Raw genomic sequence first — 26805 nt, forward strand, 5'->3', positions numbered from 1 at the left:
TTAATCTGTTTTTAAATTGTATGAAATGAAAAAAAAAAAAGATTGTGTTTATTCACGACATGGAAAGTGTTCATTACTTCCTGCAAAAAAAATACATCTTGATGTGACGCAGGGAAACCCTGACATCACAGAGCTAACGCGGTGGTCTGCTCATAACTTAAATAAATATGTGTACTACAGCGTTGAAATGGTTAGTGGATGCAGTGACTCAGCGGGTGCACACACACACACACACACACGCGGTAAGATCATCTGTTTGGATTCCAGCAGTTGCATCTGGGACTAAATGCTCATGCAATCGTAGGGGTGAAGTATAGATGTTATGCAGGTTTATCACACACTTACAGCTCCCCCAGTGTGTGGGAGTGTGCATTATTTAGTCTATAACAACCTTTATTTCATTTGTAGACTTGAAAACAATATATCTGCATGGGCGTCATTTTTTCCGCACCGCTCCTTTAAACATACTACAACCAAACTTTATTGTAAGGGCACACTATAGATATCTTTCTTTGTATTTTTGTAGTATGTGTGCGTGGATATCAAATGTCTGTGTGTTGTGTATAGGCTATTTGACACCTTAATTTCCTTCGGGATAAATAAAGTATCTCTATCTATCTATCTATCTATCTATCTATCTATCTATCTATCTATCTATCTATCTATCTATCTATCTATCTCCTTGTACACAGATCTGTTTTTCTTTCTTTAAATAAAAGCACCAAAAAAAACTACTAACAACTTTACACACAGTGACACACAAAACATAACATACATAATGATAAATAAATAAATAAAAATGATATGCTTGGATGCTATAACATATTGTATTTGTGTCCGAGAGAAAAAGCACAAATCAAAGGAAAAAAAATAAACGTATATCATATACTGTCATATACTACACTTAAACATACAGTATATACATGCACATATATAAGTTTTGCTTGTATAGCCTAGGCACAGTGGAGAGTTATTATAAAGGTTTATGGTCAAATTTTTTTGTATCATTTTTTTCTTTTTTCTTTATTAATTTACTAATGATCCTGCATCTTAAAATAATTTTGCACACACCTACTAATAATTTCTTTTTAATTAATATTTTTTAGCAAGTTGCACTATCTTGGATTAATAATCACTATATTTAATTTTATGCATGAAATGAGATTTTATTCATTAATCATTTAGTATTTGCTTGTTTGTCAATACTAGAGTATGGGTCATTAGCTATGTTTTCATATTCGTTTTGTGTTTGTGTATTTCTTTTCTTTAAAAAAGGGCAAAACATTTGTTTGAACATGTAACAACAACAAACACAAGGAGGGGTTCTTAAAGTATTAGCCTTAATAAAGAAATAAAAGAAATGTTGAGGTTTCTTTATATGTAGAGAATATTACAGAATACGGAAGAGGATTAGGGCCACTGGTGAAAAATGTATTTGAGTTCAGAATTCTGACTTTATTCTCAGAATTCTGACTTTAAACTCAGAATTCTGCAAATAAAGTCAGAATTCTGAGTTTAAAGTCAGAATTCTGACTTTAATCTCAGAATTCTGACTTTCTGATTTCTGAGATTAAAGTCAGAATTCCAAGAATAAAGTCAAAATTCTGAGTTTAAAGTCAGAATTCTGACTTTAAACTCAGAATTCTGAGAATTAAGTCAGAACTTAAATAAATTTTTCACCAGTGGCCCTAATCCTCTTCCGTAACACAGAATGCTTTTGGTACGGTCATAAATGTGTTGACTCGTGATATCGAATTAAATTTATATATTGTCAGTGTGCTGCTTTCACAGACAGTGGTTACTTTTATTCCTATTGTATTACCATTACGTTGCCTTTTACTTACTGTTTTACAAACTGTTTACACTTCTATATCTATATTTATTAAATTTCATTACGCATAGGCTACAATAATTTGCAAATAGTCTACCATACATTTATATTTTAACTTGCACTATTTTCTGTCTTAAATTGGGTTTTTTTACTTGCGTGATTTTGTTATACATATTCAATGAGCATTGTTGGAGGGAAGATTTTCATTGCCAACGACTGCTTCTCTGCAGTTATTGAAACTTGAAACTACATTCCTTATATTTTGTCGCCCTCTGGCCGCCACAAATGGGAACTACACAGAGCGACTTGCAGTTTCACATTTTGTCCACTAGACTAGGGGGCGATGTCGTGTACACGGAAGCAAAAACCACTCAGAGGAAAAGGGAGGAAGTCAGGAAGCTCCCTGTTTGTGACAGCCGTATTAAAGAAAAGCACTGTTAAAAAAAGGCCGGACTTGAGCTTGAACTCTCGTCCTTCTCGGTTAGAACTCGACTCCCAAACACGCCGCTGACATGTCAAAGAACACTGTGTATGCCCGCTTCAGGCGACTGGACGTGGATGAGTACGACGAGAACAGATTTGTGGACGAGGAGGACGGAGGAGAAAACCAGCTGGGTCCCGACGAGGCAGAGGTGGACTCCCTCATCAGACAATATCCTTTAAATGATAAGCTAGCCTGTCTGTTAGCATGCACGATTTTCTGAGGAAAACAGCCGACAAGTCTGTGTTTGCATTTTGGGTTTAACATTAGATGTATCTGCATCTTTCCTCTGTTGCTTGTATGAATGGGCGTTTTTAGCAATTAGGCCGGTCACTGTCCAGACTTGCCTGGCTGTCGCATTCCAGGGATTTCTGCACATAGACTTGCTGTATGTATATTAACTGCAAGCTAGCGCATTTGCATAAATACAAGTTCACCATTCAGTCTTATAAAGCCTTTATTAACCGCTGTCTTTCAATAATGGTGCAACTTTGAGTTTCTTCAGGCTAGCCTAGTAAAATGAGCGTTGCAGACGCAGAGGTTTGTGCTAAAATATGTTTTCTCTTTGATACAGCAGTTACATTTTGGGTGTAATTGTTTATGGAGGGGCTTGGGAGTGTTTCTGGAAAGTCTGTAGCCAGCATTCTTCAGTCTTTTAGACCTTATAAGGCAAGAAAGTGCAGCACTTCCTCATAGAATAAGACAGTTACCTCCCACCTCATGTTACAATGTGACAATAACAACATGCCAATTATGAACATGAAAATCAAAGCGACATGTTCTTATGTACAATCCCATATGGCACACTGCTCCTGCTGGTTTATTCTGGCTGTGAAGAGTACAAATTCACTCTGTGCTACTGTCTGAGCACAGAAACACTGTAAAGATAACTAAAACAATGTTTTTTTTTGTCTAACTGAAGTACTGTATCCATATATATTAGCTCCTGCTGAACTGTTAGCATGTATTTTTGCCAGCACAAGGACTGGATTTTCCATCATTCAAGTTGCATTAAGATGGTATATCTTTACAGGCAGTATGGACAGGATGAATTCTATAGCAGATATAGCAATAACTCTTATAATATACATATGGACATGTGAGTGTTGTTTTAAGACATACAAGTGAACCTATCCTTTAAGGTGGCCATTTGCATTGTATAAAAGCACATTTAATTACATGTCAATTTAAATGTGCTTTACATTGAAATGCATGTGCAAACACCCACCCAAAGACAGCGAAGACCCCACAGCAATCTTGCATACATAAATCACACAGACACACACCTCAACAGTAACTGATCCTAAGCCTGAGGAGTTTTCGCTTTTGAAAGTGGAGACGTGACAGATCTCAGGAAGAATCTGCATCTTATTCTAAGTTCAGTTAGAAAACCCAGCAACTGATGACCTGAGAGGTCTGACTGGATTGAAGTCAGAAGCCAAGAGTCATAAACACACAGAATAGTGATTTCTTGACACTGGGCTTATGTATCATATTTGGGCTTGTTGCCAATATTGTGATTAGGAGGTGGGTCCCTGTGTGTTGCATCCTTAACCCTCCCTGCACAGGGAATGTCATGGAGGCTTTACAAGCAGTCCTGAAGAACCCGCCAATCAACACAAAGAACCAGAACGTCAAGGTGGGCTTGATTTTCTTGGTCAATAATGCCACATTCTTGTTCTTCTAATGAATAATTTATATTTTTAAATGGTGAAACTTCTAAATGACATTTGTGAGATGAGGTACCTTGGACATATACAGTAGAGAGATGTGGGCAGTGATTCACATGTCTGGAACCAGGCTAGTAATTAACTCTTTAGCAACTCTTGTCTTCACACACACACACCCCCCTCCACCCACCCCCCATTTTCTTTTCAGGATCGTGCTGAGGCTTTGGTGCTGAAGGTGCTCAGCGCCTTTAAGAGCAGTGACATTGAGAAGGGGGTGCAGTCCCTCGACAAGAACGGCGTTGACCTGCTGATGAAATATATCTACAAGGGCTTTGAGAAGCCGTCAGAAAACAGCAGCGCGGTCCTACTGCAGTGGCATGAAAAGGTAAACGTCTAGGCAAACACAAAGTGAGAGGGAATCTTTCCAAAAAAAAAACATCTGGAGAAAGTATTGATTTTCACTATTTTTCTTTTTAGGCTTGTAAACATTCTATATAATTATACTCTCCTAAACATAATAAGGGCTGTTATAATGCAATGCATTCAGCTTGAGCAAACCAAAGAATTTTAAAATGAATGAGTCAAAAAACTGTATTTAACGTAGATCAGTGACCGATCCGCTGTACAAAGTCAGTATTTGCTCTGATAATAATCTGATTGTTGCATCCTTTATTGATTTTGTATATAACACTGGCTTGCCTGGGGAGTCAAGCGGAGAAAGGGAGTAAGTTGACATTTGAGATGAAGCAGATGAGCAAAATTTAAATTAAATAATGTCCAGGACAATCCAATCCAAGCCTGAGGTATGAAGACATAGTGCCTTTTGACATGAGAGAGAATGAGAAGTGGTTGAAACATAAAGTCTGTAACAATGTTTTCTTTTGCTTTAGAAATATTTTTGCTCTAACTTGTCAAAGAAAAGTGATAAATGTGTAGAAGCAGTGACCAATTAATGATGATAATTAACAAGTATAACATGAATGTTTCTTTAAAAAGCATCATGTATGGGGTTTGTAGTTTGAGGCCATGGTGGGACTGTACAGGCCAATTTGAGATGGACTAGTTGTGGCCACAACTCTGCATACAGCATGAGCTACCAGAGTCTGTTTTCTGTGAAATAAATAAGGAGCCTCACCATATTCTTCTTCCTGTGTCTCCAGGCCCTGGCAGCTGGAGGAGTGGGCAGCATCGTCAGGGTACTAACAGCAAGGAAGACGGTCTAAAAGAGGAGTGGAGTATCAGTTTATTCCACATCACTGACACACACAGGATACTGTTCATGTAATCATAACAGATGGCATAGGGACTAAAGGAAAAAACTGATTTTCACCCCAATGTGATCCTGCTGTGTTCAAGGCTAGACTACAAAAAAAAAAAAAATCAAATCAAATCTGGGTCACATTAGGTTAAAAAAAAAAAAAAAAAAAAAAAAGGTTTTTCTTCTTTCTTCCCATTAATGATCACAGCCGACTAAATCATATTTCTCACAGGGTGCTACAGAGAACCTCATATCCCATGTGTCTGTGCTGCTTCCCTGATCTACTCACAGTATCCCGCTTTCTCTCCATGTCATTTCTATGCACACCAGTGGTTCCCAACCTAGAGGAGATAAATCGTAGAACAAATGCAAGAAAAACACATTCCCACTAAAGGAAACCTATGTGAGACCTTTCATTAATTTCCTTTGCTTTTTTGTGAGTTACTGGATAATTTTACCTCTTATTGGTCACAAGCCATAGAGGTTGGGAGCTACTGCTGAACACAATACTGTACCTACACACTCTTATATGAACAACACATTTGTGCTCAATCACAGGTGTGACTCTTAGCAATGTATCCTCCATTGACTTCAACACAGAGGGCTTCAGCTTTGCCTCTCTCAGAAAAAAACCTCTGTATTTGTTTTCCATCGTTCTCTTGTGTTGTCTCTACAGTAGAGACTTCCCGATGGAATAAAAGCCTCGGTAAATCCTCTCATTGCCTCGCCCTGTAACACTTGAGCAGTGGGAGGCTCTTAAAAAGCACAGTCACAGATGGAGGGTGGTGGATTTGCTCGTGGGGGTCACCATTTACCCTGTGGAGTGGGAGAAAAGGGTGTCATCCATCCATCCATCCTTTCAAGCTGCCTGCTGCCCCGGTTCAGGGATTATTACACACGATGCATCTCCACCGCTACTCTTAATAATCCCATTTTACTGTTCCTCACATCCCTCGTGTGTGACTCTCATGCACCCTCTGCTGCTGTACGGGGCGTCATGTGGCTCTGCTGGTACCGTTTATAGGAGCTGCATTTATTTCTGACATGTCCCTGAGAATCCTTTCTCAGATAGTTTATTTTTATTTTTGGTATTTAAAAGAAAAATAATCTAGGATTAAACATTTTCCTCTTGGTTTTGTTTCATAGTAGAGAATTTTTTGCTTCAAGGCCAAATCCCTACTTGATCGAAATTAACAACACTGCTTAAAAGGTTTGACAATAGCAGCGTGGTTGATTTGCAGGAAAGACTAAGTTAAGATAATGAATATTTTGTCTCTCTGAAAACGGAGAGGGAATTATGTAATTTAAAACAAATATTGTTTGCATGATCCCACTTTTGAGTATTTTCTCAAGCATTTCATACCTGCCCTTTTTTTTTTTTTTTGGTATTGAATCAGAGTTTCAAATTGCACTCGTTGATTCAAACCGATCCTCCACACATGGTAATGTCTGGGAATAGGAAGTCATGCTGTTACTACCACATATGCTTTTTATTTCCATACATTTTATAACCCAAGCAGGAAAACTGGAAATGTAAAAGTTTTATCTGCCTTATCAGGTAGATTACGTCTGTTGCCAAATTATTTATTTTGCTTTCATGGAAATATTGTAGCGTACGTTGATGAATTATTTGCCCTTGTGTATTGGAGAATAATTTTTATAACAAAGTGGTTGAGTTCTAACTATAAACAGTATAAATGAACATAAAAGCAAAGTGTAACGGTCAAAAAGTTGCTCTTTTGAAAATATTATGTAGACATAGTGATTAGGGGAATTCAGTTCCAGCATAATGTTTTGTTCCTGCTCATTTCCATTCACACACACGGAGTGGAATTTTCCAATGGATGTTGCTTTTTCTGAAACACGCATCACAGTTGTTTTACTCAAGAGTTATCACCAGTTGTTATTGAGACATGGGTTTTCATGTTTGAATACTGTCATCAGTGATGATGCATCCAGACATTAGATTCCTTTTCTAATGCAGTAAAGTCTAGTTTTACATGAAAACAAAAGGAGAACAGCCTGATTTCTTCATGTATTTCTAGTCCCAGATGCTCTTCCTCGGAGGACGAGAAGACGAGGGAACGTAACAAACTGATGTACAAACTGCCTTACTCAATATTACTTTTTTATGTTTGTGCTTTTTTGACAAATAAATAAGGTATGAATGCTTATCATTACTTTGTCATTAATTTTTATGTTTTACATGCACACAAAGTATGGTGAATACAAGTCCGGGTCTGTATTTATTACTGCTAAAACTGAAATCTTGGACTTAGAGTGCACTCAGAAAGTATTCACTTTATTTACAGTGTTATGTTGCAGCCTTATGCTAAAATGGTTTAAGTTGACACTGACCTATCACATCAACAGAAGTAGTCTGAGGTCCTGAGGTTTTCATTAAGGATCTCTCCGTACTTTTCTCCGTTTAGCTTTCCCTTCAACCCTGACCAGTCCCCCAGGTCACTCTGCCATAAAGCACAGGCCAGTGGAGTGTTGCAGTGATGTTTGTCCTTCTGGAAGTTTCTCCACACAGGTGACCCATCAGTTTATTGGTCACCTCACTTACCTGGGCCCCTCTCCCCCGATTGTTCAGTTTGTCTGGGCTGCCAAACTTCTTCCATTTATGAATTATGAAGGCTACTGTGCTCTTGGGAACCTTCGATGCATTATTCGAATTCAAATTTTTTTTTGTAGCCTTCCCCAGATCTGTGCATCGACACAATCCTGTTTATGAGCTCTGCAAGTAGTTCCTTTAACCTCCTGGCTAGTTTTTGCTCTTGTGTTTTCTGCTGTAAGACCTTCCACAGATAGGTGTGTGTGCCTTTACAAATCATGTCCAATCAATTGAATTAACCACAGGTGAGACTCCAAACAAGGTGTAAAAACAGCTCAGAGATGATCAGGAGAATTAGGAGGCACCTGAGCTAAAATTCAAAATGTAAAAAAGTGAAGGTCTCTGAATACTTTCTGAATGCTTTAAGTGAAAGATAAAAGTAAATATCCTTCTATCCAATAATTTCATCCCTATTTATATAGTTATACATTTCACGTTACATTTGTTTTTGCAGAAACAAATACAAGGATAAAAAAAGAACAATATGGCAGATACAGGGTAAATCTTTGTCTCTGATTGGCTATTCCAGAGCATACATGTTCCTCTTACACTTTTCTGTAAGTAGCTAGATAACTTTGTCTTATGCTGCATTCATGCCACCTCGGAATAACAGGGACCGCCTATTTATGAATAATTTGAAACATATTATGTTTGTGTATGTTTCTTGGCAGAGGCATTTGTCCACATTAAACAGTTTATTGTCATTAAAATATGTTCAGTGAACCAAAGTCGCCTCCATCAAACGTCAGTTATCAACACCGCGTCACCAACTGGGGAACTCGGGTATCAAAATCCAGCCCGAGTTTCCCACCTCTGATTCCCACAGGACGTTACGTGAATGGTGACGTTTTCGCTCGGAAAAATGTTTTTCAGATGTCCATGAACGCACGGTTATTCCCTATTCCTCACACTTACTTCCAGATGTGACGTGCTCATTAATTAAAAGGATCATGGCTGTTTTATGCAGTAGTGCTGCAGACATACACAATGCTTAATTTTAGTGTATATATATATATATATATACACTTTTTTATTACAAAATGGGTACAATAAGTACAGTATGGCAATACATTATGCGGAAAACAAAACATATGTACAAGTCATAAAAATAAAATACATCTTGGTATCAACTATTGGAAGGAGCAGTATATGGCACATTGATGATGTAATCAGTGTAATAATTAGATAGGGTTTCTATTTGTGAATGATAGGCCGCTACCTGAGGATGTAGAATATGTGACAGTCAAGTTTTCAATCTCCAAAATGAGCACCGTATCTGAACAGTCACAACTCCACTTTGACGACTGATGACACAAGGGCTGAACAAAGGTGGGAACTGGCCATTTTCTCATTCAAGCACTTCCCAATAATTTAATAATAGGTATATGTAAATAAAAGGCTAGCTAAGATTTCTTGAGTAGGATAAAGGCTAACTTTCTGAGCCAGCCAGCGGTGGACGCTTCGGCTTTGAGGAACAAAATCTTGTTGATCTTATAAATAAATCTGAAGGGGCAGGGGAAAGTAACAAGGCAAAAATATCAGATGTTTCACTGAGAAAGTTCTAACAAACTGCGGTGAGGATTCCAGGGATTAGAGCCAACAAATAGCCAGTTTTATCCAAGCCACCTGTTAACCTCTAGTGGCATGTAATGTATCCACTTTAAATCTACATCCTTACGTCCTCAGGGCTGTATGAACTCACTGGCCTCTCTCACACTGAGAGTCTTTTTTTCAGTTTGTTTACTGATGCTGCTGCTTTTCCAAAAACCACACCCACTCACTCATTTAGGACGCAAATTCATCACCACATCTTTGTCTCGTGTCATTTAAAGTGCTCTCAGTAAGGGTAGGCAGAGACAGCGATATAGACGATGAAGGTAGTCTGGTACTCGATGCCTCCGTGTTCGCTGTAGGAGAGGGCACGGACCTTCATGCGATATGTGTGGGGCTCTCGTAGCGCCTGAGTGGTGTACAGCACTCCCTTCAGGTTCTCGTCTCGCAGGGCAAAAGGTAACGTGACGTCCTCGTCCACCACCAGGAAGGTGGTCCTGGGGTGCATCACTCCGTCCTGTGTGTAGGCCACCAGCCTGATGAGGTCCTGGTTGGCTGCAATGCCGAAGGGAAGAGACAGCAGCTTGTACTCCAGGGCATAAGGGCTCAGTGCACACTCCAGGTCATTTGGTAGGCAGTTCTTCAGGCAAAAACTAGACACAACATAGACAGCACATTTCAGTTGAGTATACTGTGGGAAAGCTGAAAAATAATAAATATTTTCTAAGATAGATAGATGAATAGTTAGAGTGACTTTATTGTGTAAAGGGAAATTGCAAGTGCCTACCTAGTGTTTATAGTTAAAGCTCCATTGTGTAATTTTTGTATTCACTTTTTTGTAATTACTTCCACCAACTAATCAAAGTATTCTCGTATGCGTAGAATCTGCGATTCAGAATCATTCAGAATACATACGAGCGAGTCGCTCGAATGGCGGCAGCCATGTAGCGCCTCCATCTTTAAAATACATTAGCCAAAGAGGGACATACCTCCGCCTTTTGCGCTTTTACACCCTGTGGCACCGTGACGAATGCCAGGGAGGGGGAGAAGATAACGGAGTCGCCAAGGAAGTTAAAAAGAGAATTAAAACGACAACGCGACAGGCAAAGCAACAAGATCAAAGTTGATATTGGAGTGGCTATTCCAAGATGGAAAGAGCTCATAAGTAGCAAGGATTTTAAAAAGGGACGCTGAAGTTGCCTGCTTTCTTCTCAAAAGGTAATTCTGCCTATTTGTGTAAATTCAAAGTTCTATAGAAAGTAATATTCAGTTGGTTGTCATATACAATTTCACTGCTAGATGGGAGAAATTCTTAGACAATGTAGCTTTAAGGTTTATTTTTGAACATGTGCGCGGTCACGTAAGGCTTGTATCATGTGGACGCGCCGACAGTTTTGTTGTCGTTACTTAGAATTCCTCATGGGGGCGACAGAAAGTACGCACTATAGCTTTAAATCCGAAACTCTCTGCATGATATGGTACCACAATGGCTACGTGAAAAACTTTTTTTGATTAACTGATCCTTTAAAGTTTTAAAGGATCTAAAAATACAAACTGTTCCATGATTGCAAATCCCTTAAATTAAACAAATAGTTTGTGGTGACGGTTTATCTCTTTAATGGGTTATCCTAATTGAGTGTATTTCTGTGAAAGTGAACGTTTACCCTGTGGCTGGATCCCTCTGGTAGTTTGGTGGACAGGGAGTGTCAATACACTGGTAACTTCCTCTCATGTTAAAGCACATCTGGTTCGCTCCACACTTGATGTTCTGTTCCAGGCACTCGTCTACATCTGTCGATACAGCGAACAGCTTATCGTCATTACAGTACATGCTATAATGACCACAAAATGATGGTGATGGAAGGAAACTAGCTGGTGGTTCTCACCTTGACATGTCTTGCCATTGGTCATGAGGTGGTAACCAGCAGGACAGAGACACCTGTGGCTCCCTGGTGTGTTCATACACTCATGCTGACAGGTGTCCCTCACCTCACACTCGTTGATGTCTGTTGGTGTCACACACACACACATACGCAAACACACAAACAGCCACAGAATGATAGAGAGGAAATCAGAGAACATAAATGACACATTAAGACACATTTTCAAAGCTCACAGTTCCATATTTACAGCTAAACCCACAAGCAGCAAAGCAAAGAGAGTTTCTCTGGGACTCTATAACTTTCATACTCTCCCTCATCATAACCCTGCCTTTCCTCCATTGTTACCTAAGCAGGAGCCACCCCTGGACTCAAACCCCTGCTGACAAGCGAGGAAGCCCTGCTGTGAGGAATGTACGGGAGTCTCTCTGCGGCTGTGGCTCCTGTTGCGCCCCCTTGCGGTGGCTGCGTAGGAGTTGTAGCTCTGAGAGGCCAAGTTGTGGTACAGTCGCTGGTAGGAGTTGTGCTCAGGAGAGGATTGTGATGTTCGGTAGCCGAATGAGTAACTTTCATAGCTGGGCAGACGCTCCAGACCAGCACAGGATTTGCCATCACCCAGAAGGTGGCGCCCTGGCGGGCAGGTGCACTTGAAGCTGCCAGGCGTGTTGATGCACTGGTGGGCACAGGGCTGTGGAAGCCGCTCACACTCATTTATGTCTGCCCTCAGCACAAAGAAAGACCAGCAGCAGGAAAAGACAAGAGGACAGATTGATAGGAAAAAAGGGAGAAAAAGGTGCAAAAAGAATGCATGAAGTAATGGGAAAAGGTGATATTTAGAGGGATGAAAAGAACAAATGAGGTGGTTGGGGCCATGAAAATAGAGGAGGGAGATGAGAATGAGGAGGGAAAAAAGGGTATATGTCAATTACCCCACTGTACAACAATACATTTTCATGTCCCTAAGACAGAAATGTATTGAGACTATAAATACAACTGTCTAATTTGAATGAGAGACTGAGATTATTTCCTCTCATATCAAATAAAATGAACGCTTTGAAGATAATAACTTAAAACTCAATTCTGAAACTTCTTAACTTTTTATCTGAAGAAATTATATTAAATATAATTCACATATGATACCAGGTAAGAAATCCAATACATGCCAGATGAATATTTCACAAAGACATACATCAGCGTACAATGTTAATGAAATAGCCAGATCCAAACATAAAGGAAACAGTTTGAAAATTGGAAGATAGTGGGGGAAACAGAGTGACAGACAGAGTTGTGAGGTCATGGTGCTGGTCTTTTTATGGTTGATGCATCAAAAAAGGAGAAATTTATTTTCTCTTCCTCTGTAGTCCTTTCCTACCCTTTCTCATACTCTTATCTGACAGTGTAACAAGACACAGCATTAATGTAGAGCTTTAGAGGACCTGATACCATGCATTACATCTTTGCAGGGTCTTTAATGTTATGTGTTAGTCAGCGGTTTTAATTGCAGCATTTTAGAGATGCAAGCACTGGCAGAATGTCCGTGCTACGTTGCAGATGACAGCAGAGTTATTTAAGTTTTTCAAAAGGAGTGAGTCACTGACACAAAGAGAGAAGTTTGCTGGCAGAAGCGAGCAAACTGGAAGACTGGAAGAGTAAGGAAAGAGCATTGCAAAAATGTTTCACACTTTTTAACTGATTAAAATGCTGTATGCTTTGACAAATATCCTCAGCTAAAACAGAATTACACACCGTTAAGTGGAAGTATCACCTGCCTGATCATATGAAGCCCTTTGAATGTCATAAAAAATTGGATGCATGTTTTGTTATGTTTATGAGAGACATAAAGGATGCACGTACCGAGACAGGGCCGTCCCACTCCCTGAGATCTGTAGCCACGTGGACATGTGCAGTGGTAGCTGCCTCGGGTATTCTCACAGATCTGATTGTATCTGCATTGATGAGTGCCATCTCTGCACTCATCGATGTCTACAGCACAAAGGATACAGAAGTAAATCATGGTGCAGAACTAAAATCTCTCCCAGTCTGTAAATTATTAATATTGTTTACTTCAGCGAATGCTCTCTGGCTTAACAAGGAACACCGTATGTTTGTGAATACTCACCTACACACGTCCCATTGGCACCTTTAGTCATACCATTGGGGCACAGGTCAATACAGGTGTAACCACCCCGTGTGTTTTTACACTGCTGATCTGATCGACAAACCCTCTGTCTGCACTCGTTTATATCTGGGGTGATCAGAGAGAGAAGAGGTCAAATGCAAAACAAGTTTCTTCAAGGAAATTATTTTAGGTGAGGGCATCTGACTGTATTTTTCAAGTAATGAAATTATATAAAAAGGGCAAAAATAGTAACCTTCTATTATGAATAATACAGATAAAGCACTATACAGAGAGCTGTCTTACCTATACAGCGTCGGTTCCGGAGTTGAAAGCCCGGCTCGCAGGCGCATCGATAGCTGCCAATCGTGTTCAGACAGTGTTGATTGCACGGATTGGACTCCTGGCACTCGTTCACATCTGAGCAACAAATAAGACAATCGTAAAAAGTTCCACATCAGCAACACTCACAACAAATGCTCAGCTGATCAATAAAGCTTGTTAGTGTACCCGTGCAGCTGAGACCATCGGCTGTTCTCCTGAAGCCGCGCATACAGCGCATGACGCATCGGTAAGAGCCAATTGTGTTCTCACAGTCCTGTCCATCATGGCACACGTTCCCGCCCAGTGAGCACTCATCAATGTCTACGAGAATGAAGAGCACTGAATTATCTAAACAAGGATCTGTGTGTTTAATAATAATGTTGACAGCACTGATTCAGATATGAGTTGAGTACCCTGACAGGTCCTGCCGTCAGCTGAGATGGTGAGGCCTCGGGGACAAGAGCAGTAGTAGGTGCCCATGGCGTTGTGACAGGCATGAGAACAGGGTTTCCCAACCTCACACTCGTTCTCATCTACAGCACATAAATTATACATTGACAACAATGTTGCAACAATCGGAACAGATTTAAGCAAACAATGAGAATCTGCTAAGTATGTTAGGATAAGATGCTAAATCATTTAAAAGTGCTTTTAAATCCACTATGTGTCTTTAAAAGCAACTCTGAAATAGACTTTTAACTCAACATACCACTATTATTAACTAGCCATGGACTATAATGTTGTAGATTCAACTGATTCTTACTGAGTTAGTAACAGCATACTGTGTAATAATGTTGTGATAAACGTTACCTGCACAGTAGGGACCAGCAGACACCAAAGTGAATCCCTGAGGACACTGGTTACTGCGATCACCTGGAATCATGTAAACATTTCATCATTAATTGAAATTACCGTTGACAAAAATATGTAGGAAAATATGTAGGAAAAAAGAAAGATCAGATGTAAAAGGTTAACTGGGTTACTAAGCAACAACAGAGGAAAAATACTGAGCCTATTATTAAGTTAGTAGCCTTGTTCAGTCCATCTCTCACCCATAATAAAAATATTATTCCTACATTCAGTCCTTTTACAGACCAGTATTCTCACCTTTGGCGATACTAGCTTGGATGCTATACTCCAACATCTCCTCCAGGGGGTGGTAGTTAGCACTGATGGCTGTGGCATGCAGTGTTTCTACGAGGTAGGGCATCTTGCCCTTTGACAGGTCGTATGAGATGGTGTGGTTCCACGAGTAGGGCACACTCTCCCTGTCGATGCTGAACATGCGGGTGGACAGAGCGTACAGCTGGCCTGGGCCTGTCTGGATGTAATCCTCAGTGTAGTCCTGAGTCAAACAAAAGTGTACATGTGAGGCAGCTTTAAAGTGGCCATATTATTCTCATTTCAGGTTCATAATTGTATTTTGAGGTTGTACCAGAATAGGTTTACATGGTTTAATTTTCAACAAACACCATATTTTTGTTGTACTGCACATTGCTGCAGCTCCTCTTTTCACCCTGTGTGATCAGGTCTCTGTTTTAGCTACAGAGTGAGGCATCGCACTTCTATCCCATCTTTGTTGGGAGGCGCACATGCGCAGTAGCTAGGTAGGAATCACATCAGCTAGCTGTTTGTTTCTAGAACTTCATTTAATACAAGGCAGGATTAGCCGGGAGACTTCCAACTTTGCGTGGAATACATGCAGAACAGGGCCATGTAAGTAGCTCTTTTGTAGATTATGGTTAACTAGTGTGTGTTGTAGCAGTGTTTTGCTATTCAGAACGAGCTGGCATGCTAGCTCTAGCATGCTACGGTTAGCCACCTCGTTTCGGCTAGTGACGTAGAAAGCCCCGCAGATTTTGAACAGCTCACCCAGAGGCTGAAGGCAGAAGACATTCAGAAACCTGTATCTCACTCAAAACAGCATGGATGTTGTTTTCTTTCAAGTTTGTATGCATGTGGAAGCACCAGAGACACAAAATAACACCCCAAATCCCAGAAAAAGTGATTTATTCATAATATGGGCACTTTAAAGTATTTTAAAGTATTTTGACATGTTGTAGCTAAGCTCCACAATATGGCATTGTTTATGAAAGGTTATGCAGTGATGTAATGGATATGTGATTTGTAGTAAACTGGTTAAAATAGAGTGAAATACATGTTTTTTTTTTTTACTGCTGTTCCCCTTGATTTTATACAAGATGAAATCTAATCTAAATAAACTAAGTAATAAAAACACCTACCAATAAGCCACAAAGTCTAATCATCTGCATAGATTATTTATTTACCTTGATGCTGATGTCAGCATGTGAGGGCAGCTGCAGGATGTGTCCGTTCACTATGATGTCCAGTAACAACGCTCCATCTGAATCCAGGCCTCTGGCAATGTGGGTCATCCTTAAAATCTCACCTACCAAGATTACACCACAGATCTTTGTCATATTTCCCCCTACTACCATTATTCACATCCAAAACCATCAGTCCACAACAAGCACAAGATTGAACCCACAATGTGTATTATATAAATAGTAATTGTAATTGTAGTAATAATACAGTAGCACCCCGGCCTGTCCACTCTTACCTGTGGCAAACTCCACCTGTGTCTCTCGTCTGAAGATGCTTCCTGTTAGAGTGTAGCCGTTGACAGCCTCTCCTACTTCCTGTGCAGTGGTCCAGTAGACAGGATTCAAGATTGAGATGAGCTTTCTCATTGCAGGACCTTGAAATTAAAGGGAAAAGACGGGCATATTTAATTTATTATGAGATATATGAGAAAGTTCAAGGGAACAACTTAGGTGCACTAGTTGAATGGAGACAGGTTTTATTTGGTGCACATCTCATCTAAAAGTAAAAGATTTAAACATATGAAACTGTTGGAAAACTGACCTAATGTCCTTGGTACATTAGTAATAGTGGCCTTGATGATTCTGCCGCCAGACTTGCTGTCTGTGATGGTGGCATTGAGGATGGCGATGCCAAACTCAATATCGTTGATGTTCCCTATGATGCTTCCCCGTGCCTTCTGGGGTCCACCTGACAAGAAAAAGATGGCATTTGAGAACACTTTGAGAGCTGCACTCGACTGCGCACATATACACTATATATCTAGTTACAAAAAGGCCTCACCTGGGCAGGCCTGACTGTTACACCTGGACAGCTGAGAGGAGTCTCCTGGACAAGGCCGACCACCGTTGCTAGGAGACGGACTGTTACAGAGACGGACACGTGTCCTCTCTCCGCCCCCACAGGAAGCAGAGCATTCTTCCCACGGCTGCCATGAGCCCCAGTTACCGTCAACTGCAATGATATACCCCCAAAAACAAACATCATCATAAAAAAGAGACACAGCAGGGTGATTTTAATTACCTCATAATCTGAGTTTTAGAGGCAATTTAGTCTTTTTGGGATAATATAAAAAAGGTTTTAAACATGCTGACTCACCAGGACAGTTGACTGTGCTGCATCTCTGTATCTGTGTATCTGCACCTGCACATGCTCTCCCACCATTGGCAGGTCCGGGGTTGTCACATGTCCTGTAGCGCCTCATCTGACCTCCGTTACATGTCTTACTGCAGCTGCCCCAGCTACTCCATGGACCCCAGTTACCGCTGACTGAGAGAAAGAAAGTCAAAATGTCAAAGACAGAAATGGAAAAGACATAGAAGAGCAGGTACGTTACTGGGAAGAAAAAATAGATTTTATATATATTATTATATATATATATATATATATATATATATATATATATATAAAAAATCATTTTTTTTTATAGATATACAGATACATATACATATAGAGGATATAGTTTTTTCCTGTAAAGTAAAAGATGTTGCATTTGTAAAATCTAACCAGTACGACTGTTTAAAAGTTAGTATGGCTCACTGGGGCAGGGGTCGCTGTTACAGAAGTCAATGTGCACGTCGTTGCCTTCACACTGCCTGCCACCATGCTGAGGGGCGGGGCTGGCACAGAGGCGTGTCCTCTGTCTGGTCCCGCCTCCACATGAAACACTGCAGGCTCCCCAGCTCACCCAGGACGACCACTTCCCATCCACTGAAGGGGACAAGAGAAGAAGAAGCGGGACATTCAGTCACTTAGACTTCATTATTTGAAATTTCTTTCGATCTGATTTTACCACAAAGTTCAATCCCTGAGCCCTCACCAGGACAAGGTCTCTCCTTGCACAATTGTGTTTGGGTGTCGGTGCCCTCACACTGCGGCCCATCAAATGCTGGAGGAGGGTTGTTGCACAGGCGGACTCTGGACTGTATGCCCTTAGCACAGGTTTCACTGCATGGGCTCCATGGTAGCCAAGACCCCCAGTTACCCGCCACTGCAGGAGTGGAAACAGGCAGTCAATGTATACAGGCCTATAGTCACATATCACATACATATACTTAAAGTACTATTAGTAGTACTATTTTGAGGAACTTGTACTTGACGGCAGTATTTCCATTTGATGCCACTTTATACTTCTACTCCAATACATTTCTGAGAGAAATATTATACTTTTTACACCTCAACATTTATTTGACATCTATGGTAAATGTGCAATTCATTATGGGCAGTTGACTTTAGTATTTAGAAAATGACAAACGTGTAATAATATACAAATATGAGATTTTTAGATAACAAATGTTTGTATGGGACATCCATTTGAGATTAGACAATCATTCCTGCCAGGTACACCTCATCATACCAACTATTCATACAGCTGACAGTCTTCTGCTGCATTTACAGAAAAGGTATTTGGTCACTCACCTGGACAAGGTCTGACACTGCACATGATGACCTCCACTGCCTTCCCCTCACAAGGCCTGCCTCCATGCTGAGCTGGAGGGTTACTGCAGGTCCGGACCCTGGTTCTGTTGCCCTGACCACAAGTGCGAGAACACTCCTCCCAGAGAGACCACTCTGACCAGTTCCCATCCACTGCAGAGGGGAAATGGTACAGCCTTTGTTACCACATGTGCTATTTGCACACAGTCTCTTTTACAAGTACTGATTTATCAAAGCACTCTCACCTGGACAGGGCTTTCCCTGACAACTATGTGTCTCTGTGTCTGATCCTGCACAGTGACGTCCTCCATTGGCAGGTAGAGGATTGTTACACTGTCTCAGCCTCTTCTGGGACCCGACACCACAGGACACACTGCAACGACCCCACTCTGCCCACTCTGAGTAGCCCCCATGAACTGGAAAAACAAATGAATGCACAGTAACTTGAGGAAGTGTGCCTGACTGGCGTGTGGAGAGGACAGTGAGGTTGTTGTGTTTTTAGCGGTTCATACTGTAATTTTAAGCCAAAAAGGTGTGTCTGTCAGTAGGTTACAGAGCTCCGCGTGAGCACGGGCTTTTTTGACTGTCAATATAGCCAGCATCTACCGTTAGCTACTCCGCTGTGCTGTGGAGTAATGTCTGGCTATGTGAGAAAAGCGACTAGCAACATTGTTGTGAATGCTGCGGTCTCAGCCTGGCAACCCCCGTGAACCTCGAGTCTGGGCAGGAGGGGGCGGTGGAGAACGACTCTCCAGTATTTTGAATTAGTAGTGCAGTAACTATTTTAACGGCTAGCTGCCAGTATTACATACAATATTACATATTGCACCTTTAACTTGTCAATTTAGATGAGTTTGTTTTTGCTTTCACTGAGGAGGTTATAGAAGAGAATGAATACTTTTTTTTAATAGAAGTTGACTCGTCCAGCTCAACGTCCAGCTCACCTCGTACAGTAAAAGTGACTCTGACCAGCACTGATCCCAGCAAGTTTCTGGCCACACATTCATATTCAGCTGTGTCCTCCTTCTGGGCACTGCTGATCCTGAGGGAACCGTTGGACAGAGTCGAGAAGCGGTCGTTGCCCAGCAGGGGGCGCCCCTGGCGGGACCACTCTATCATGGGAGTAGGCTCACCCTCTGCCTGACAGTTGAGCACAACTGTGGATCCAGCATCTACCACTGTCTCCACTGGCTCCACTACGATGGTGGGTGCACCTGGAAGAAAGGCAGATCCGTGTGATTAAACCTTTAAGGAGGAATTACCATGATGTCACACATCAAAACCAGTTTACTAGACACAAGGAGCACGAAGAAAACAGCTACTGATGCTTTCACTGTTTAAGGTGCAATACTAAATCGCTGGAGTAGTCTTTTAGGTTATAACAACTTTCACATTGTTTATGTAGCAAATGCTAAATGTTATGCTAAATAGGACTGACACATAGAATAAAAGACACCTACTCTGCAACGTAAGGGTGACACTCCTTTCCACCACCCCGGCATCATTTGTTGCCACACACATGTAGTTGCCTGCATCTTCACTCTGTATACAATTAAATGAAAACAAGGTTCATTATTATAATACGTTATAATAAGCTTTTCAAACAGGCATTTTTAAAGTATGTGTCACACACACATACTTTAAAAATGCCTGTTTGAAAAGCTAAAATAACTTTTTATCAACATTATGTACGGATTAAGTGGTCCCAGTCTTATGTGTTTTCCTACCACTGTGCCATAGATGGCAAGAGAGCCGTTGTCCAGCAGACGGATGCGGTTGCTGATCTGGATATTTATCCCACTTTTGCTCCACCGGATGATGGGCAGGGGGTCTCCCCGGACCTCACAGTTCAGGATGGCATTACCACCAAGGGGTTCAATACGGTTGGAGTGAAGGTCCCCATCAATGATAGGAGGCTCTGGAGACAGACAGACCAAGTTGACATCATGGACGCATCACTTGATTAGGGTTGAGTTGTGAGTTACATGGTAGCTTTTAACTTTAAATGCCCCTACTTAGCAGTTATAAACAGCATACAAACATTTAATAAATCGCTTAAAACACACTATAACACAGTTGTATGCGGCTTTAAGGACATTTTAAAGTTGTAATGTATGTAACTATAGTGTCATTCATTAACTGTTTATAGACCAGCATCCACGTTGTGCCCACATGAGGAGTTATTTGTTAACAAATACATTACATACATCTGCTTACAACTACATTAAATGTGTTATAAACCATTTCATAAATGTTTATACACTGCTTATAAATGCTAAATAGGGGGACATCAGTAAAATGAAGCTGAGTGAAATAGTTTCATGGCAGTGTGGTTTTACCTTTGACATAGACAAAGCCCAGAGACTTGATGGTTCCTACGCTGTTTTCTGCCACACAGGTGTAGGTACCAGAGTCGTCTTTGCTCACTCTCTCTATCACCAGCTCAGTGTGGCCGTTCATGTGGTCGTAGTGAACTAAAGCATTAACCGAAGGCAGTTAGAATAGAATAAGAGAAAAACACAGTTAAAAGTCTTTAATCTAATATATCACGTACAGCCAAATAATTGGGGGGGATATAAGATTCAAAACATTTTCCTAATCAATGGGGACCTTGCTATATACCTGGGATGATGTTGTTGTTGAAGGCCCATGTGATTCTAGGTGGGGGGATGCCACTGACGCCACAGGCCAGTAGGAGGCGCTCTCCCTTGTTGAGGGCCACATCTCCGAGCAGCTCAGTGAAGAGGGGGTGAGTATGAACAGACAGGGTCGTTGTCCGACTGTCCTGTCCGACTGCATTTGTGGCAACACACGTATAACTTCCAGCATCGTCAGGCTGGTACAGAGGGAGGAGAGATGAGGAGAGTGGGAGCATTCAGAAAATCTGTAAATGCATCTTTTTGATGCAAGACAAGCCACTCAAGCCACCTACTGTAAGCTAAATTTAATACAAGCCAATTTCACTTTCCAGCAATCTACAGACATTAACAAACAGAAAGATGATTTGTTGTTTTCGCTGTTTCCCTTACCTGAGCGATGTCTATAATCAGCTCTCCAGAGGGCAGGATTGTGTACTCCCCTGTGCTTTCACTGAGAGGATTACCGTCCTTCTCCCAGGACAGGCTGGGCTGAGGGACCCCGTCCGCCACACACACCAGCTGAGCCTGACTGTTTTCCACCACTGCTACCTCCAGCTCTCCACCACGAATGGAAGGTGGGACTGCAAAGGAAGTCATTATCACATTTTTTTTTTTTTTTTTTTTCTTCTTGTTATGGTTTTATAAAATATACAATCACAGAGGCCCTAATGCCCTGTAAACTACATTTTACATTTTGAGACAAATTAGCTGGATTCCTAATTTAAGATCAGGAAAATGCTGCACAACAAAAAATTCCTTGCAATCACAGATGGTGTACCTAGTGAAGTGTTCACTCCCTTTACTGAAAAACTTCAGTAAAGGGAAATAGAAAACAAATGCACTCAAAGACAAAGTGCAATCAATGAGAAATGGTACTTGAGGTTTTAGGTGAATTGGGGTTTTAAATTATCATTTGGTGGTGTTGAGTGATGTGGCTTGAAATACTGTATTGACTGAAACTCACTCTGTACTGTGAGGCTCATCACAGCGCTGACAGTGCCCGCTGCATTGGCAGCAGTGCAAGTGTATCGTCCAGTATTGCTTGGCTGGATGAAGGAGATCTGTAGGGATCCTGAACTGAGCACCCGCTGGCGTACAGATTCAGTCAGCGGCTGCCCGTCTTTATGCCATGTGACAGAGGGGGGTGGGGAACCATCAGCTTGGCAATGTAGCGTCACAGAGGAGTCCACAGGTGCCAGATACTTTCGAGTCTCTGAGCTGATCACTGGAGGGACTGCAGGACACAGCAAATAGAAAAACCACATGGAGTCAAAACATTTAAATGTATTGACAACATTAGCAAAATAAGCAATTAGGCTACTAATGTTCGGACATGTTCGGACTTGTAAGACACATACAGTTACCTACAGTATCAGGATAAAGGGAATTTATTTAACAGTCAGCTCTGTTTTATGTTGCAAAATTTAAATATTTTGTATTGTTTCAAAAGTCTCATTTAATGCATTGTATCAGAATACCCCTTGATTGTAAGGTGTTCTTCTTTCATCCCTGTACACAACTGCTGAGTAATTACATAATACATCTGTCAGTCAAGTTACTTTGACTTGAGTGTGTGCCCCACCTTGTACTCTGAGTTTGGTCTTGCCCAGCGCAGTGCCTGCAGGGTTTTGAGCCACACATATGTATGTCCCAGAATCCGACACAGAGGCCTTAGTGATCTGCAGACTTCCATTAGGCAGCACTGTAAAACTTCCATCTGGCATGAAGCAAGAGACATGATGTTATGACTATATGACTTATAATTTAGGATTACTCACACATACACATAGACAGGATTAATTACCTGTGGTAGGTATATTGATGCCCTCCTTCTGCCAGGTGATGGTGGGTCTGGGCAAGCCTGTCGCCCTGCAGGGCAGAGTGATGGGGTTATTGAGGATCACATCCAGGGTGGAGGGATGAGACTGGATCACTGGGAGCTCTGAGGAGAGGGATGGTAAAAAATGAAGTAAAAGCACGTCAGAGTCATAGCCTAATGCAAAGTTCATAAACTGTATTATTTGTATCAATGAACATGCAGTTAAGTTCTAAACAATGCATGTTTTGGGGCTTTTTGCACTCTACACAGCCCCCTAAACAGTAGTGTGTCTCTTGATATATTGTTTCTCAGGATGTTCTTACCCTGCACCGTGAGCTGCACATGGCGGTGGGTGGAGCCTGCAGCATTCCTGGCCGTGCACGAGTAGCGTCCTGCATGGCTGAGCTCAGCTGAGATGATCTCTACTGGACCTGAGCACAGACATTCAGCCAACATAACTAATAAAGCTAATAAAGTAACCTGAAAAATGTATCTCTTAGTATAATTCTAACTGCTGTATTATATGAATCCCAGCATAAGCAATTAATAAGATACCTAAGTAGGTATCTTTTGAGACCAGCTGAAGAATTAACTGAATACAAAAACATTATTAATACTAATAAAAGAGTATGTGATATACTGTATATGTCATATGTGACAACATATTTTGCTAGCAATTTAAAAATTTTGAGTGGCCATTTGAAAAGTTCAATTCAATTCAATTCAATTTTATTTATAGTATCAAATCATAACAGAGTTATCTCAAGACACTTTACAGATAGAGTAGGTCTAGACCACACTCTATAAATTCCAAAACCCCAACAATTACAGTAATTCCCTCAAGAGCAAGCATTAGCTGTTGCGACAGTGGCGAGGAAAAACTCCCTTTTAGGAAGAAACCTCGGCAGACCCAGACTCTTGATAGGCGGTGTCCGACGGGGCCGGTTGGGGGCGTGATGAACAGTGGCAAATAATAGTCACATTAAAGATAATGGAACAGTGACTTCAAAGGTAGTCGTGGAAGTTCATGTCATGTCATAGCAGGGCACATCGTGTCATACTGAGTAGTGCAGTCTCCAATACCGGATCCTCACTACTCTGTGCGTATGAACAACACAGCAGGGCGTTGCGGGATGTAACGTGGCGCTGCAGAGCATGGGTGGATGCGGCGGATGCAGCAGGACGCGGCCGGGCATTGCAGGGAATTGCAAAAGTTGTAACAAATAAAAGTTTTGTACTATTTACATTAATTCTGATTCTAACCTGTGGACAGGATGCTGTAGCCCTGTCCCTCTTTGGGAAGCTTCATGCCATCTTTGCTCCAGTGGATTGTGGGCACTGGGACGCCAGATGCAGTGCAGGCGATGACCACCGGGGACAGTCTGGTTACAACGAGCTCTGTGGGTTCATCTGCTATAGATGGAGGAACTAGAGGGACATAAGATAGAAAATGTAAGAAAACAATTTCTTATATTGAAATGAAATGTTAAAAATGTTTACAACAGAAAGATAAATCCAATCACATAATGACACAACATCAATGAACATAGTGTAAAAAGAATGACCAATTTGTAAACAAATGTGTGCTGTGTTACTCACCGTGGACTGTGAGGTTGATGAATCTGGAGTCTTGCCCTGCCTCATTAGAGACCACACATTCATACACTGCTGTATCCTCCACTGTTGGTGCTATAACTACCAGGGAGCCTGATGATAGTAATCTGGAAATAACAAAAAAGTTAGGATTGAAGAGTAGTTTCACTTTGATGTCCACGCTTTAAAAATGGCAAAATTATTGAGATATATATATATATATATATATATATATATATATATATATCTATATTTTGAAACAATGAAACGCTAAAGCAATAAAGCTGTTAATTAATGTGGTCTTAAAGCAACACTAGGTAACTTTTCCCGCTTCGGTCCCCCTACAGGTTGTCTCATTGGAACTACAGCTGCAGCTAAATGTTACATAGTGTTGCTTTAAATTCCAGTTTTGTGTTTGTGAGTTTATAGTCTTGGATTAGAAAACAGAGAGGGAGAAAACCTGGATCAACCTGTACATATTCTCGTTCTGGTCAGTATTGATGACGCGACCGTTTTTCATCCAGCGGACGGTGGGTTTGGGTATGCCGGTGGCCTCGCAAGACAGGGTGGTCTGAACGTTGACTGTAACCGTCACATTGGTGCGGCTTTCAGCGATGGAGGGAGGGACTGAAAGATGAGAACCGAGGATCATAAAATGATTGGATGACTGTGTTTGCGGGTGATTGAGATGTGTGTGTTTTATAAGCACATATTTACCACCCACCATATACTTGCAGATCCACTCTCTTGTGTTGTGTCCCAGCCTGATTTGTTGCCATACACAGGTAGCGTCCAGTGTCGGTCACCTGAGCAGAGTGGATGTGTAATGACCCATCCTCTGCAAATGTGTACCTGCACACAATTTTACAAACTGGGTAAGGTACAGCACAGAGGAAATGCCCATAATTGAGTTGTGCTAAAATATTCATCAATCAATCCACTTTCTAGATTTAATATCCTGGAAATCATTAATACATTATATTAATCAAATAGAACTGCATATGCAATTGTCTTATGATAATGACAGTAATACTCATTTGAGATAAAAAACAGCAAAAACACATAATTGTTGTATATGATGTTAATTTACCTTTGGTTGTTTCCTGCCAATATGGCACCATGTTTCCTCCAGGTTACGCGAGGCGGCGGCACTCCACTTACAACACACTCAAGCACTGCTGGCTTGTTGATGTTCACTGACACTGTCTGGGAGCCTTCCTTGATAGTTGGGGCCACTGAAGGAACAGGTGACGCATATATATTTGTTTACTCATTTGTAGCTGGGTAATGAATTCAGCTCTATTACTTATTACAGACGGAATTGTTCAGCTCTATTAGAAAGGATATACAGTACAGTATCTCTATATTTACATTAGTTGAAGACAAAAGATGTAACTGTACCATTGACAGCCAGGTTAAACTGTCGCGTGGTCTTGCCAGCGATGTTGCTGGCCACACAGGTATACTGAGCTTTGTCGCTGAGCTCAGCCATGTTGATCTGTAAGTAACGGCCACTGGACAGAATACGCACACGGGCAGAGGCCTACACAAAGGTAAAAAATTATTTGTAAATACATTTCAGGAGAATTCATAGCATTTTGTGGACAGTTGTTTGTTTGATTTCTGACCTGCAATGGTTGGCCATCTTTGAGCCAGGTCAGAGTTGGAGGTGGAACGGCATCGGACTTGCACTCCAGAGTCACCTGTCTGTTCTGCAGCACGGAAACGTCCTGAGGTGTGCTCTCCCCCGCAATGTTAGGGGGAACTGTTACCGAAAAACCAGAAAGAGACCGGGGCTGACATTGATTTTTATAGCCCAATCTCATCTCACCTTATTATTTATTAATTGTCTAGACAAGTATGAAAAAATAATATATAGTTTATAAACTAAAATACAGATTGACTAAATCTAATTACCCTCAAGCCATAGATTGTTTCCACATGTTATGTACACACACACACACACAAACACACACACACACACTGCAATGTGTATTACACATCTGTATTACCCACCATGCACTCGAACTAGGAACTCCTTGTCATCATCTCCTGCTGGACTGTGGGCTAAGCAACTGTATCTGCCTGTATCCTCCAACTGAGTAAAAGTTAAGAAAAGTATAAAAGAAAATATGGAAAAAGACTCAATAGCCAAAAATAATCGCCACAATTATGTTATGTTAAAAAGTATGGTTTTAAATTTTATAGAAACACGTTGAATTTCACTGTTACAATCCCTGGTCACTG

At 41.1% G+C, this 26805-nt stretch overlaps 2 protein-coding genes across 4 annotated transcripts in view; one reads left to right on the forward strand and one right to left on the reverse strand.

Moving 5' to 3' along the window:
• Positions 1-2183: 2183 nt before the first annotated feature.
• Positions 2184-7414, forward strand: arpc5b (actin related protein 2/3 complex, subunit 5B). The gene is made up of 4 exons (XM_028588353.1): positions 2184-2483; positions 3879-3951; positions 4191-4367; positions 5143-7414. Exons 1-4 carry the CDS (start codon positions 2344-2346, stop codon positions 5203-5205), a joined length of 453 nt encoding a protein of 150 aa, XP_028444154.1. The 5' UTR covers positions 2184-2343; the 3' UTR covers positions 5206-7414.
• Positions 7415-8888: 1474 nt separating this feature from the next.
• Positions 8889-26805, reverse strand: part of hmcn1 (hemicentin 1) — a 90617-nt gene continuing 72700 nt past the window's right edge. For 2 of the 3 annotated variants that reach the window (XM_028586733.1, XM_028586736.1), the window contains 38 exons: positions 26575-26656; positions 26187-26323; positions 25960-26101; positions 25649-25793; positions 25283-25410; positions 25029-25185; positions 24565-24686; positions 24229-24393; positions 23289-23396; positions 22951-23088; positions 22729-22863; positions 22111-22380; positions 21537-21727; positions 21130-21343; positions 20847-20981; positions 20235-20425; positions 19968-20049; positions 19452-19721; positions 18753-18923; positions 18490-18660; positions 17891-18061; positions 17611-17781; positions 17170-17340; positions 16855-17025; positions 16615-16761; positions 16310-16447; positions 16017-16138; positions 14836-15073; positions 14539-14601; positions 14142-14261; positions 13915-14049; positions 13711-13824; positions 13408-13533; positions 13143-13271; positions 11637-12005; positions 11295-11414; positions 11073-11199; positions 8889-10061 (listed from right to left, as the gene is read on the reverse strand). In XM_028586733.1, coding sequence (XP_028442534.1) covers positions 9695-10061; positions 11073-11199; positions 11295-11414; positions 11637-12005; positions 13143-13271; positions 13408-13533; positions 13711-13824; positions 13915-14049; positions 14142-14261; positions 14539-14601; positions 14836-15073; positions 16017-16138; positions 16310-16447; positions 16615-16761; positions 16855-17025; positions 17170-17340; positions 17611-17781; positions 17891-18061; positions 18490-18660; positions 18753-18923; positions 19452-19721; positions 19968-20049; positions 20235-20425; positions 20847-20981; positions 21130-21343; positions 21537-21727; positions 22111-22380; positions 22729-22863; positions 22951-23088; positions 23289-23396; positions 24229-24393; positions 24565-24686; positions 25029-25185; positions 25283-25410; positions 25649-25793; positions 25960-26101; positions 26187-26323; positions 26575-26656 — 6153 coding nt within the window. In that variant the 3' untranslated portion in view covers positions 8889-9694. The remainder of the gene's footprint in view (positions 10062-11072; positions 11200-11294; positions 11415-11636; positions 12006-13142; positions 13272-13407; positions 13534-13710; positions 13825-13914; positions 14050-14141; positions 14262-14538; positions 14602-14835; positions 15074-16016; positions 16139-16309; positions 16448-16614; positions 16762-16854; positions 17026-17169; positions 17341-17610; positions 17782-17890; positions 18062-18489; positions 18661-18752; positions 18924-19451; positions 19722-19967; positions 20050-20234; positions 20426-20846; positions 20982-21129; positions 21344-21536; positions 21728-22110; positions 22381-22728; positions 22864-22950; positions 23089-23288; positions 23397-24228; positions 24394-24564; positions 24687-25028; positions 25186-25282; positions 25411-25648; positions 25794-25959; positions 26102-26186; positions 26324-26574; positions 26657-26805) is intronic. The other variant, XM_028586735.1, reaches the window with a different exon arrangement.

The sequence above is a fragment of the Perca flavescens genome, chromosome 9, assembly GCF_004354835.1.
Source record: "Perca flavescens isolate YP-PL-M2 chromosome 9, PFLA_1.0, whole genome shotgun sequence".
Taxonomy (NCBI): domain Eukaryota; kingdom Metazoa; phylum Chordata; class Actinopteri; order Perciformes; family Percidae; genus Perca; species Perca flavescens.